The sequence below is a fragment of the Myzus persicae genome, unplaced genomic scaffold (assembly GCF_001856785.1).
Source record: "Myzus persicae strain clone G006 unplaced genomic scaffold, MPER_G0061.0, whole genome shotgun sequence".
NCBI lineage: Eukaryota > Metazoa > Arthropoda > Insecta > Hemiptera > Aphididae > Myzus > Myzus persicae.
The window spans coordinates 23,367-37,279 of record NW_019104098.1 but is presented as its reverse complement, the minus strand read 5'-3'; the positions used below and the strand labels follow the sequence as shown (position 1 = coordinate 37,279).

At 31.1% G+C, this 13,913-nt stretch overlaps 3 protein-coding genes across 5 annotated transcripts; 2 read left to right on the top strand and 1 right to left on the bottom strand.

Annotated features, from left to right (window-relative positions):
• Positions 1–42: 42 nt before the first annotated feature.
• On the top strand, positions 43–2,733 carry LOC111038711 (CCAAT/enhancer-binding protein zeta). Its single transcript, XM_022321930.1, has one exon. The coding sequence runs from the start codon at positions 251–253 to the stop codon at positions 2,672–2,674; it is 2,424 nt and encodes an 807-aa protein (XP_022177622.1). The 5' UTR covers positions 43–250; the 3' UTR covers positions 2,675–2,733.
• Positions 2,728–6,016, bottom strand: LOC111038714 (actin-binding protein IPP). 3 transcript variants are annotated; one of them, XM_022321933.1, is made up of 10 exons: positions 5,813–6,016; positions 5,039–5,247; positions 4,808–4,952; positions 4,595–4,733; positions 4,342–4,507; positions 3,933–4,276; positions 3,611–3,874; positions 3,458–3,543; positions 3,179–3,399; positions 2,728–3,117 (listed from the first exon to the last, which is right to left on the bottom strand). In XM_022321933.1, the coding sequence occupies exons 2-10, from the start codon at positions 5,219–5,221 to the stop codon at positions 2,887–2,889; spliced, it is 1,779 nt and encodes a 592-aa protein (XP_022177625.1). In that variant the 5' UTR covers positions 5,222–5,247; positions 5,813–6,016; the 3' UTR covers positions 2,728–2,886. The 3 variants fall into 3 exon arrangements, with proteins under 3 accessions (XP_022177625.1, XP_022177626.1, XP_022177627.1); XM_022321934.1 differs by lacking the exon at positions 5,813–6,016 and adding an exon at positions 5,515–5,797; XM_022321935.1 differs by lacking the exon at positions 5,813–6,016 and adding an exon at positions 5,577–5,797.
• A 378-nt stretch (positions 6,017–6,394) lies between these two features.
• On the top strand, positions 6,395–12,707 carry LOC111038713 (ATP-dependent RNA helicase dbp2-like). The gene is made up of 9 exons (XM_022321932.1): positions 6,395–6,777; positions 8,185–8,400; positions 8,484–8,721; positions 8,785–9,147; positions 9,229–9,512; positions 9,578–9,699; positions 9,762–9,995; positions 10,831–11,198; positions 11,323–12,707. The coding sequence occupies exons 1-9, from the start codon at positions 6,752–6,754 to the stop codon at positions 11,626–11,628; spliced, it is 2,157 nt and encodes a 718-aa protein (XP_022177624.1). The 5' UTR covers positions 6,395–6,751; the 3' UTR covers positions 11,629–12,707.
• Positions 12,708–13,913: the final 1,206 nt, after the last annotated feature.

The window sequence follows — 13,913 nt, the reverse complement described above, 5'->3', positions numbered from 1 at the left end:
GTAAAGTAACCAAAAAAATACTCATGCTTGAATTCGAACATCGGATAACAAATAACAATATTGAAAATATTAAACATTAGGTATGATCATGTCAAAATATAATATTATACATTATTATTTATTGCATTATACGGGTACGATCTACAATTATTCTAAGAGTTATAGCAAATTACAAAATACAAATTAACTTAACTTTAAAAAAAAAACAATTTTTCTCTATACCTATTAAGTAGTTGATCGTGGTAAAAGTATGAGTTCGTCGGAGACGGATAGCGAGTTGGATCGCGATGACGGTTATGATCAACTTTACTCGGACTCAGATGCTGACGACATCGACTTGCCAAAATGGTATGAAAACCTACCGACGTTCGGTAACTGCACCAAACTTTCGGCGTCCGAAATCGAAGCCCTGCGATTCGAAGCGGAAAAAGTATTGGAACATCAGCCGCAGGCCGATCAAAAAAAGTCATGGATCACCGAGATCGCCAAACAGGGTACGTATTCTGACAAGATCGCAGCGCTCACCATAAAGATCCAAGAAGATCCGTTGCACAACATTGCCGCATTGCAAAATCTCATACACATGGTAAAAATTGGCAAAAAGCAACAGTGTTCTCTCGTAATTGATTCCTTAACGGAATTGTTCACCAGAGTATTGTTGAAAACCGAACTGTTACCTTTTGAGCATCAGCCGTTGAGCGAGTTGTCAAAGGTGGACGATTTGAAACAGCGTAAGCTGTTGCTTAGTTCTTGGTTATTTGAAGAGAAACTGAAAAATTTATACTCTGGTTTTGTTGAAGCACTAAGCACTGTTGGATTAGACTCTGTACCGGTAAATCGGGAAAAAAGTATTTCAGCTATGTACAAATTATTAATCAATAGCACTGAATGTGAAATGCAGATTGTTAAATACCTCGTGAATAAATTTGGTGATACAGTTCATAAGGTCGCATCGAAAGCTATGTATACATTGCGTCTTGTTTTGAAACATCGATCAAATCTTAATCTAACAATTTTTGAGGAAGTCAGAAAGTTACTATTTCGTTCAAATATCAATCAAAGAGCTCAATATTATGGCATTTGTTTTTTGACTCAAATTGACACTAAAGAAATGGCCAAGGAAGTAATTGAACTTTACTTGTCATTCTTTAAAGCTTGTGTGAAAACTGGAGCAATTGATTCACGACTCATCGGAGCTTTACTGGTTGGTGTCAATAAATCGTATCCTCATGTAAGAAGTGGTATTCAACCAGAACAAATACAAACAATGTACAAGATTGTCCATTTGGCTCCATTCAACATATCTTTACAAGCCTTGTTGTTAATCAGGCAATTGGAAAATAATGATAGATACTACAGTGCACTATATAAAAAAATATTTGATGAAAGATTGATCACTACGTCACATCAAGCTATATGTATTCACTTAATTTACAAATCCATTTGGGATGATAAATGTACAGAACGTATGGTTGCTTTTATGAAGCGTATATTTCAGATGTGCTTATACTGTCCAGTTCCTTTAATAACTGGAATATTTTGTATGTCGTCGCGATTAATGAAAAAACATAAAGGAATCACTGGTAAACATATATTTGAAGATGTTACAACTGACACTGTTCCAAAACCAGTACCTATTTTAAATGATACAATTAAAAATGAAGAAATCGAAGAAGAAAAATATTTTGATGTACAATCCAATTTAACAGATTCAGCTGAAACACCACTAAAATCTTCTTGGCATCACATTAAAGCTCCTCAAGTAATAAAAGAACCTCAGCTACCGCAAGGGCCCAAGGAGAGAGAAATTAGAAACTATTATGATTATACTGCTAGAAATCCAAGATTTTCAGGAGGTGAACATGCAGTTTTAGCTGAACTTATTCCTTTAAGTAGACACTATCATCCTACTGTTGCAACTTTTGCAAATAGAATAATATCTGGTAAATCTATTTACTATGATGGCAACCCTCTAGCAGACTTTACCTTATTACATTTTCTTGATCGGTTTTCATTTAAAAACCCCAAAAAACCGAGACAAGGACAAGGCGAAGAAAACGAAGAACTGTTTAGATCGGTTGGTACTTCTCGAAAACATTATACTCCTAAAGGGTTAAAAAGCATGTCTGTAGTAAGTGAAGAATATTTAAGACATGAAGAAAAACAAATACCATTAGATGAAGTATTCTTATACAAATATTTAAAACAAAGACCAAAACAGAATAAAAAACATGTTGAAAATCCTGATGAAGATGGTTTCAGTGACGTTGATAGTGTTAACAGTGATGATTTCAATGAGTTATTAGACGGCATGATGGGTGCTAAGAAGAAGAAAAAGTATGATTTTTCCCGTGGTTTTGAGAAAGAAGCTAAATCTAAAAGAATTAAGAAGCCCATTGAGGAATCTGAAAGTGACGATGACAATGATGATGATGATTTTGTTGTTCCACGAAAATCCAAGAACTTGGCAGATCTTGCTGTGCCTGCAGAAAAGTTTGCAGCAATGTTGGATGCGGCTGGCAAAAAAAAATCTGGCGGAAGAGATGACATATTAATAAGGGACAATGCTTCAAAAAAACAACTAGATTGGGAAAAAAAGAAAAGTGGTGGAAAGCGCAAGAGATTAGATGATGGGAGAAAAAACAGGAAACGACATCATGTACAAAACCGATGATTGCAGTCAGCAGTGTTATCTATTCATTTTGATGGTTAAATAAATTTTTGATGTTTTGAGTTGATTGTTTTTTATTATTAGGACCAGGTATAAAACAAATAAGTGTGCGTTCTTGTTTAAACATAGTAGATAACAACAAACATAATTAATATACATACATTCCTTTAAAAAATTAAAAAATATATGTACGCTGATGAATTTGTGCTCATAAATTACAATACAGCGACACCAGCCTCACTTCTGGATTCTGGGAGTGATGGTAGATCTTCCCATTGTGTAGTTGAATTATTGTATCTCTCAACTGTAGAAATAGTAATTTGAGACCGGTATGAATTAATTGTGTGCGTTATATCGCCACCAATTACATATAACATTCCATCAGCAGCTGCAACGGCTGGACTTGCACGTTTACCCTTCATTGGAGTTACAAAGCTCCAAGTATTCTGTAACAAAATATAAGAATTAAAACATTTTACATGCCTATATTTTGCTAACAATTCTTACTTCTTCAAAGTCATATTGTTCAACCAAATTTAACACCTCATTGTTGCTGGTAATACCACCAACTACATAGAGATGTTTATCTAAAACTGCAACTCCCATTTGACTACGTGGAACCAACATTGGTGCCAAAATAGACCATTCTCCTGTCACTGGATTATAACTCAATAAGTCTTGAAGATGTCGTTTAGTGCGAGTACACCCTCCCACGATATATATCAAACCTAATTATAATAGCAACAAATTAGTTTCAATACATAATTAAATCATTATTTTTAACACCTTCAAATGACACGACTCCCATACTAAACCGCGGTTCAGGTAGCACGCTATTACACATTGTCCATCGGTTTAATGATGGGGAATAGCTAGACAAAAGTCAATCTTAATAATTTTAATCCTATTAAATTAAATAATAATTTAAATAAGACTCACATTTCAATAGAACCACCTATGTCATCGCCAACCCATCCGCCAATGGCATACAAATATCCATTTAATGCAGCCATTCCAAATTCACATCGTGGGACAGTCATTCCAGCAACAGAAGTCCATTCATCTTCAATAGGATTATAGCATTCCCCATTTGAAAGGATAAGTGATTCATTTTCGCCTCCAACAACATATATACATCCATTCATTATGGCTACTCCTGGCATTATTCTACCAATATTCATTGGTTTTATATCACACCATTCCCTAAAATATAAAATTAAATACATCAATGATGAATTGAAAAAAAATAAAGATCACTTACTTCCTAAAAGTGTTGAATTTGACAACAGATTCAAACGTAGACTCAGAATATCGAGACCAGGCACTACATATTTCTCTTTTAGACCCGCCTAATATATATATATCTTTTTTGGCTCCTAACCGTGGTTCAACTTGTAAAGCTACTAAATTACCAATACGTTCGGCAATGTCTGTATAAATAGAACGTAAAGCAACTCTCAAGCTTGCATCTGTATTGTCATTAATTTCACGTTCTAAAAACTGGGTACTCATTAAAGGTATACGTATGCATGAAAGAATTTCAAATATGTAGCGACGTCGGTCTGAGAGATCGTGTTTAATCCATTTCATAGCTGCACGAAATACCTAAATAAAAACTAAACTTAGTATACTAATAAATATAATAATAAGGACAACAAAAATGTATTAACCTGTTGTTCAGAATCTACACAAAGATATTCACTATTGAGAAACTTAATAAATTGATCTTTAGATAAATCACCCAATTCATCTTCTTCACAAATTTGAACAAAATTTCCATATATAAAATCTTTTGATAATTTGTGTAGAACAGAAAAATTATGCATATCCGCAAACCTTTTTATGCATGATACATATTATGTAGTACAACTTGATAAAATTACATACAAATTAAATATATATTAAATTATTTTTTATTGTTACCTAAGTAATCCAACAGCATTAGTTGAATCTAATTCACTTTTCAAGAATTCTGTACAACAACTTACAGCATCATTGAGTTCTAACATATCTGCTGCTATCATTAGTTCTTCTACATTTTCTTGATAAATATTTATTTCTCCTTAAATTACAAGTATTGAATTAATTATTATATTCAATAAACATTATGTACATATAATATGTGTTTATTCTTACCTGAATAAATAAAGTTAACAAGTGTTTCAAGTACATTGGGAGAAACTGAAGGAAGTTCAATAGATTTTTTACCTGCTTCCAATAATCCATTAGTAAACATAGCATAGAAATATGGACTGCTGGCAGCCAAAATTGCTCTATGTGCCTATAACAATGATTTAATTTATATATGTAAATAGTGCAAGTATATCTTAAAATGAAAATAACATAGTTAATTCAATTTCTTCATACATTGATGCAAAATCCTTTGGAAACAAGTTGCACATCACAGAAAACATTATTCTTTCGCAAACTATTTAATCCTCTTAAAAATGCTTCAATATGTGGCTTTGAAAAATACTTGTTAGGAACATCAAAGGGGGCCAAGTTGCATGTGCACCCCAGCACATCTTTTTCTTCTTCAGCTGGTGCCATTAAGGATAGTATACCAAATCAATGAACTAAAAGTTTAAGAAACTGTAGTTAAATTCATAAATATAAGCCCAATTCAAATAGTAATTCATAAGGAAATACTTAAGCTATACTAAATATGATATGTGGATTAAGAGTTTGTCTAAAGAATAAAGAGGTATCTTAAATGATGTGGGCTAAGACAATAAGACATATCGCCACAAGAAATTTATTTGTACATATTAGGTACCATTACTAATAAATAATAACAGTTATTTGAATACTACACGCAACAATGATTTACAGTTATGAATTACATTAACAGTAAATTGGAGAAAAACTAAGCGTGGCTAAGCTGTTGAAGTTCAAATAATATTACACATGACTGTTGATTGCATAGGTGATGGTAATCGTTTTTTTTTCACCTTGATTTGAAAATTGTCCAAATGTAATATTTGTGTTTAAGAGTATCAACAAAAATTTAATATGTACTTATGGGGTACATCATAGGTTGTGTGAGAATATGGCTGAATACATTTCGAATATTACTTATAAGTTATTAGTCATTGTAATTAATCACTTCAATATAAGTCAATAGCAATTATTGTTACAAACCATTATGATATATTTGATTTGAACATTGATTACTGAAGAGAATTGGGTATGAACAGTATTACGAAACTCGAAAAGAAACAAAATTGAATAATAATGAGAGGTGATAAAACGTAAAAATATAAATAAAGTAAATAGTAATGTAGGTGTATAGACTTAGTAGAAAACGACGTTAGGAAAAAAAATTGTACGCCCTAATTACATTACATTATGTTATGTTGGTGAATGGTGATACGGGTTATCAGTGTGCATCGTAAACATATGGCCGAGAAAAAAGGGTAAAGTCGGCGGCATCGTTGGTAGAAAATTGCGATGCAAATTTAAATATCAATGGACAGAACACAGATAAGTATATAACAGACGCTGACACATCAGCTGTACTTTGATGGCGAGGGGGCGGTCCCTAGACTGGTCGGAGGACGGATGAACTATGAAGGGAATCACTTCTTGTTCAGCGACCGTCCCTTGAATTTACAAAATGTCATGGAAGAAAAGAGCAGGGCGCTTGATTTTTTCATCCATTACCCATCGCGTTACGTCACCGGGAGGCGATCGCTGGTGTACGCAGGGGCGAGAGCGCGACGTACGTCGAACCCGAACGAACGAGCGGCGGACGACGGACGTACTTACTACTTTCAAACATGGCCGCTTCTCCGTCTTAAAACGATACCCGTTCCGTCGTGTCTGTTTGCAACGAAACCAGTCAGTCTGCGCGTGAACCGAAAAACCGACCGAACAAAACCCCCCCTGTCCGTTTTTCGCCATTCCCGGTGAGTTATCTTCGACCGTCGACGCTTTGTCTCCAATAAATCCGATAAACGACGCGTTGTATTCGAGACGAGCATATTTACCTATTATACCTAATATTAATATCTGTCCCCCGTCCGGTTCTTTGTCGGCTAATAGTAGTTCAGCCATTCAGTTAGAAACGGCGTCGACGATATGTATAACAACACGGGTTATCCAATGTGAGTATAATATACAATTTAAAATATTATTAATATTAGTATTTTAATATTACGCCGTGGTGTCGGTTCAATTGTCGTGCATGTAACTCGCCCGTCGAGCACGCTACCGTCATCGTATTGTCTGTGATTTAATGTAATTAATTACATGTGTAATAAATATACTTCGTCCCTTTTTTATTTTAAATTGGAAATTTCATTTGTTTGCTCTACAATTTATTTCGCCTGAAAGAAGATATGGGTTTATTATTTTTTTTTTTTTCAATAGTTTTGGGGTACTCAATGCTACAGCTTCCCTCGGTTCTCCTTATAGCTTCGTGATTTACAATGTAGTATCTATACATGTATGATAGGTCGAGTGATACAAAGGATTCCAATTAAGTTATACAGTATAATTTGAAAACCGTTTGGACTCCTACAACATTTGAATTATTTTTCTATTTAAAAATGTTAAAAATCGATTATCTTAATAGTTAATACGTACGGTGGAATAATTAGAAATTACTATTAATGCTATGCTGACCATGATATTATTAAATGTTACTTAACAACAAAGTATACAATAAGTATCTATAAATAATATTGTTGTAAAATTAGAATTGTGGTATTGTAGAATGTAGAGGTTATTTTATTTTCCTACCTGATATTGTGTTATATTTTATACTTATTAATTATTAAATTATTTTTAACGTTCCAGAGTTTATTCTGACTTGATTATTTGTTAAGAAAAATGTTGAATAATTTAGTTAAAAGTTATTTAATTCCAATTATCTAACCTATTCTCCTCGGTTATCTTTCCAATGATTTTATATTATGCAATTAATATAATATAGGCAAGTAGGGCAGATAGTACTTACCTTAATATCGTTTTTTATTTTCTGAGCTACTAATAAATTATTATTTTATGATCACAATTTAATAAATAGATTAGTTGTACTAGGTATAATAAATGATGTAAGGATATTGGGTATTTAAAAAATTATATTCCAACTGTAATTTTTGATTTAGCACATTTGTCATAACTATATCTTTTGAGATTCCTTTGCTAGTTTCAAAATATATTTACCTATTCATTTCCAGCTGGTTATGATTTCCTACTATTCAATTATTTAGGATTTAAAATGAACTGTTGAGTCTTAAAATTTAAATGATTTACTTTCATTTCAATTTAAATAAAAATTTATTATTTTTAATCAAAAGTTAATTATTTAATTATCAGTCTATTTTTAAATGGTTTATGGCATTCCCCTTTAAAATTAGTTTATTTTGATCATTTATAGTTATGCAATGCCTTTAAGAGATTCATATTTACTATTTATTTATTCTCATTAGTAAACATGTACCTATTACAATATCTCAAAGAATACAAAAATAATGAATGTTTTCTTACTACTATTTTTATCACTAAAGGTATCAACAACCACGTACAGCCCAAAATCAAGGTTATGGCAATCAATTTTGGAAATCTCAAAATGGCAACACAGAAAATGCAGATTTTGGTGGTGCAATGTTTAAACCAATGAATAAAGCACCTGGCGAATTATTGAGAAAACCAAACTGGAGTCGTGAACCTCTTCAACCATTCAAAAAAGATTTTTATGCTCCACATGTAGATACTGTCAGCAGGTAAATTTTTATTTTTGGTTTCTCAAGTACTTTTAGTTGTATATTGTGATGTATGAGACAAAAATGCTTTCCGTTTTTTTTAGGAGTCCAGATGAAGTAAATTTATATCGTGTCGACAAAGCTATCACAATTCGTGGAGCTAATGTCCCTGATCCTAGTCAATTCTTTATTGAAGGTAATTTTCCTGAGAGTGTTGTTCAAGAGTTAAAAAAACAAGGATTTTCTGAACCCACTGCGATTCAAGCTCAAGGATGGCCAATAGCATTAAGTGGTCGCGATCTTGTTGGTATTGCTCAGACAGGTTCTGGAAAAACATTAGCGGTATGTATATATTTTTAAAAGTATTAAAACTTTAATTTTTATTAATCAAACAAATATTCTTAGTACATGTTACCAGCAGCAGTGCACATTAGTAATCAAGAGCCACTTCAACGTGGAGATGGACCTATTGCTCTAGTACTGGCTCCAACAAGAGAGTTAGCCCAACAAATACAAAGTGTTGCAAAAATGTTTAGCTCAAGTATTCGCAACACTTGCATTTTTGGTGGCACTCCTAAAGGTCCTCAAGCTCATGATTTACAAAATGGTGTTGAAATTGTAATTGCTACTCCAGGGCGGTTAATTGATTTCTTAGAACGTGGGTCCACAAATTTAAAACGTGTGACTTATTTAGTACTTGATGAAGCTGACAGAATGTTAGATATGGGATTTGAACCTCAAATTCGAAAAATCATTGAACAGATAAGGGTAAATAAATAATATATTTTTTATATTTCCATTGTATTTATATTGTGTGTTTTTATATTGGTTCTTGAATTATTATTATAGCCTGACCGACAAGTATTAATGTGGTCTGCAACTTGGCCAAAAGAGGTTCAAGCATTAGCTGCAGATTTCCTAGTCGACTACATTCAAATCAATGTTGGGTCTTTGGAACTTGCTGCCAACCATAATATTCAACAGTTAATTGAAGTTTGTGAAGATCATGAAAAAGATTATAAATTGTTTGATCTTTTAATGAAAATATCTAATGAACCTGGATTTAAAGCCATTATCTTTGTAGAAAAGAAAAAGAAAGTTGATGAGCTGACTAGACAAATAAAAAATGAAGGGTACCTCTATAAAATTAAAAATTTACACTTAATAATGTACCAATAATTTTACTTTATGTTAATAGATATATAGCGACATCTATGCATGGTGATAAATCCCAGCAAGACCGAGATCATGTATTGAATGAATTTAGAAATGGTAAATCACCAATTTTGGTTGCCACTGATGTTGCTGCTCGAGGATTAGGTAAATTTAATAGTCTTTTTCACTATAAAATGTTTAAAATTCTAACATAATTTGTCTATTAGATGTTGATGATGTGAAATATGTAATCAATTTTGATTACCCCAACTCTTCTGAAGATTATGTACACAGAATTGGCAGAACTGGTCGTTCTAAACAAGCAGGCATTGCTTATACATTCTTTTCCACAAATAACATGCGACAAGCCAAAGATCTCATTTCGATTTTGGAAGAAGCTCATCAAGTAGTCCCAGAAGAACTCATTGAAATGGCAAATATGGCAAAAAATCATATGTCAAGTATGTATATCATAAAATTGCTGTCTCAAAAACTGGCTTGCCCATGACCCATATTCCTATTGCAGCTAGGATAGGCAAAACACATATTTCAATTTTCTTAACTATTACTAGGTCTCTTAAAAACTTAATGTATTAAATATAAATGTAGGTATTGACATTTTTCAACGACACAAATATAATTTCTCAATGCTTTACAAACTGTTGATGTACATTTTGTGTCGTAATAGTAATAACTGAGGATTTAATTAGCCCCCTTTGTACTTTTCAAATGGGACCAGTCCTCCTCAAATATGATTTATTTTTATCACATTAAATATTAAAAATACTCAGTATTTATAGATAATGATTTTAACGACAATTATAGTGTATCAATGTCATTTTTTTTCAAATCTTGATATAAATTTTGTCGTAATAGTAATAATTGAGGATTTAATTAGCCCCCTTTGTACTTTTCAAATGGGACCAGTCCTCCTCAAACATAATTTATTTTCATCTAACTAAATATTAGTGACACGTTATTTATGTGTACAAAATATGAACGTCTTAAACATGATTTATCAATGTTATTTTTTTTCAAATCTTGATTTAAATTTGGTCGTAATAGTAATAATTGAGGATTTAATTAGCCCCATTTGCACTTTTCTAATGGGACCAGTCCTTCTCGAATAGATTATTTTAATTTTACTAGATATAGATCAGTTATCAAATTATATGTAACTTATTAAACTAGCAGTGAATGGTATGTTTGTAGCAGCAAGAGTTAGTTTTTAAAAAGTCTAGATAGGTACAAAATGTTTTGAAATAAAACATTATTTTTATATCTTTGATTTATTAGGTCGGGCTAAGTGGACCAATCGTTATCGTGATGTAAACACACCACTAGCTACTCAATCCCCTTATGGACAATCAAATAATGCTAGAACCGCAAATCCTAACTACACCAATGGATCTGGTTATGGAGGAGGTGGAGGCTATGGAAATAACTTTAACAGTTATAGTAATGGAGCCACCAACTATGCTAATGGTGGAACCTTTGGTAATGGTCAAAACTATCAAAATAAAGGTTACAATAATGAACATAAAAATGGAGCATACCAATCAGGAACAGGCAGTATTCCTCGTAATGTTCCCAAGTTCCAAAACCCACAATATCAAACACAACAATATAATGGAAATCCTGGTCAAAAATACGGACAGAGTCAGGTATGGTGTAAATTATGAATCAACAGATATCTGTTTTAGTTTTTATTTGCTATCAGTTTACTACTACTACATAAATTAGTGAAACCAAATCTCAGTCCTAATACATTTTTTAAATAAATTACAGAACACCGTCGGTTATAACCGTGGTCAAAATGGCTATACTAATAATCCACGTGCCAACTATCAGCCAAACCGCTTCAACCAACAACGTCAGTTCTCTAATATGGCTGACATGTATGCAAGTACCCTGCCACCACAGTATGTGATGAATAATACTGGTGATGCTTCCATACAGCCCCTACTTACACACAAGTTCTTCCAGCAGAACCGCCCCCCGGCAGCTACTCAAGAAGCGTTTCCAAATGGTTACGCTACCGTGCCGCAAGCAGGTTATCCATACTATGGCCAACCACAATCAGTCCAACAGTAAACTAAACATAAAGCATATATAATTAATGATTGTGACTTCTTATAAAAATTTTTTGGATTTAGGGGCTAATTTTTTTTTTCTTCCAGTGTTTAATTGCAAAATGAAGTCACATTCCAAATTTAACTAATAAAGTTAACTTTATTGCTAATTATCTATTATTATAATCTAATACTTTCTTTTGAAATGCACGGTAAACTTGAAACATCCAGAAGAAATGCATAATATATATATTGACAAAATATGGTTACTTCCTAACCTAAAATAAAATATTTAAACTAGTCTTAAAAAAGTATAAAAAATTGTGTTTTATACGGATATTTAGACAATTCGAATGAGTTCCTTTTTTTCTTTTTGCCAAGGGTCAATTTTTTATAACAAGTCCATGTAAATTGTATAAAACTCGATAAAATTAACATTATGATATTAATTTTTATTTGTCTTATTAATTTATATTGTAAAAAATAATAATACTCGATCTGTGATATTTGTTAAACGATGTATAGCGCGATGTTCCCTAATTTAGATTTTAAGGGATTTATTTAAAACGATAAACAAAACAAAATAAAAGGAAAATGTGTTTTAGATATATTTTTCTGTGGCATCTTTAACAAATCTGGGGGAAATGGAAAGACTGATGTGAAAAAAATTCGTATTTCTATTTATTTATAAAAATGCGGAAAGCTACTAAAGTTTTGCGTAGTGGTGCAATATAATATAATATGTCGACCAATGAAAAAAACGTCTCGGATTTTTTTTTTCTCCAACTAAATCATATTTGTGTATCATATTGTTATTTTATTGAGATGTTTTCTTTTTATTATTCTATTTTTTTTCTTTTTATAATAGTGATCAAAGAAAAGTTTTAAGGTTTATATTATTATTAATAATAATAATAATGTGTAAGTTAACATTATTATTTTTTTTTTGTTTTTTGTATAAGCTCTATATTATGTGACCCAATTTGTCGATAAAAATAAAAATAATGGCGTTTGAATTAGAACCAAGAACGCATATTATTAAAAAAAAATACTGAATGTTCTTCTGTAAGTTTCTACATTAAAGTGCATTTCTTTTATTCATGCTATTGTTTTTTGTTTTTTTTTTTTATATTACATAATAATAATAATAATAAACTTAGGTACATAAATCTGTTTATCCTTTGCTCTATTCATCGATATCTATAATTTCAACTGTGTTATTAAGACACAAGTAAAATAATATATAATATTATAATATTGATTGTATTTAAGTAACCACATTTATACATACATATATATATATATATATATATGATAAGTAAATATATGTCTCGACGATTATGTTTTAAAAATTACTTTCATTTGTTGTTGTTTATGACGATAACATAAAACTTAAATAAGATAAATGACAAATCCTTTTTTTTTTGCTTAAATAGACAGGGTTGATCATTTTTACATAATTCATATTTGCACTATATTATTAATAGGTATTTTTCGTGTTGATATTGATCGATTTCAACTTGTAAGTCCGTCATGAAACTTTAATCTCTCAAAGAATGATGAGAATAAAATATTTGTTTTGTTTTGTTTTTTTTTTTTTTATTACGGATTAATTAGTAGTCATATTCGTAAGAAACATCTTGAAAATATATTATTTATTATTTTATAAATCTTGTTGTATAAGTTGTGTTCATTGTGTTTATATATACACTTTGGCTATATACTTCTTAGAATATCTTACGACACTAAATTATAATTATTTTTAAGTTTTAATTACTTATACATAAAGTGATTGATAATATTTGTAATGGTGATTCGTTTTTTTTTTTATGTTAAGAGTAGAATATTATGCACTCAATAAATTTCTATGATGTAAAAACGGATTTCCGGTATAGAGACTATATTTGCCAACATTATATATTACGATATAATAAATCATAACTATTAAAAATGAAATTTTTTTTTCGATCCTATTCTAAAATACCCGTTCCTTACCTCTGATCACAGAATCTCATATAACTGTTATGAAAATAATATTTTATATTATCGGCTGTGATCAAAGTGATTATACACAGCTCAGTGAGTTTCAAAATGTATAACTATTTGGAAAATAAGATTAAAATATAAATATGATATCTTATTGTACCGTCTTATGGCTATTTAGTTTAAATAATGTATGTGACATCCAAAGCTGTTGTTTATAATATGTATCTAAAATTTCGTTTTTTATATTTATCAACTTCAGCGACCTAATCTAATTAACCTTATTTATCTATCATTATTTATAATCAAACTTTTTTCTTTGTT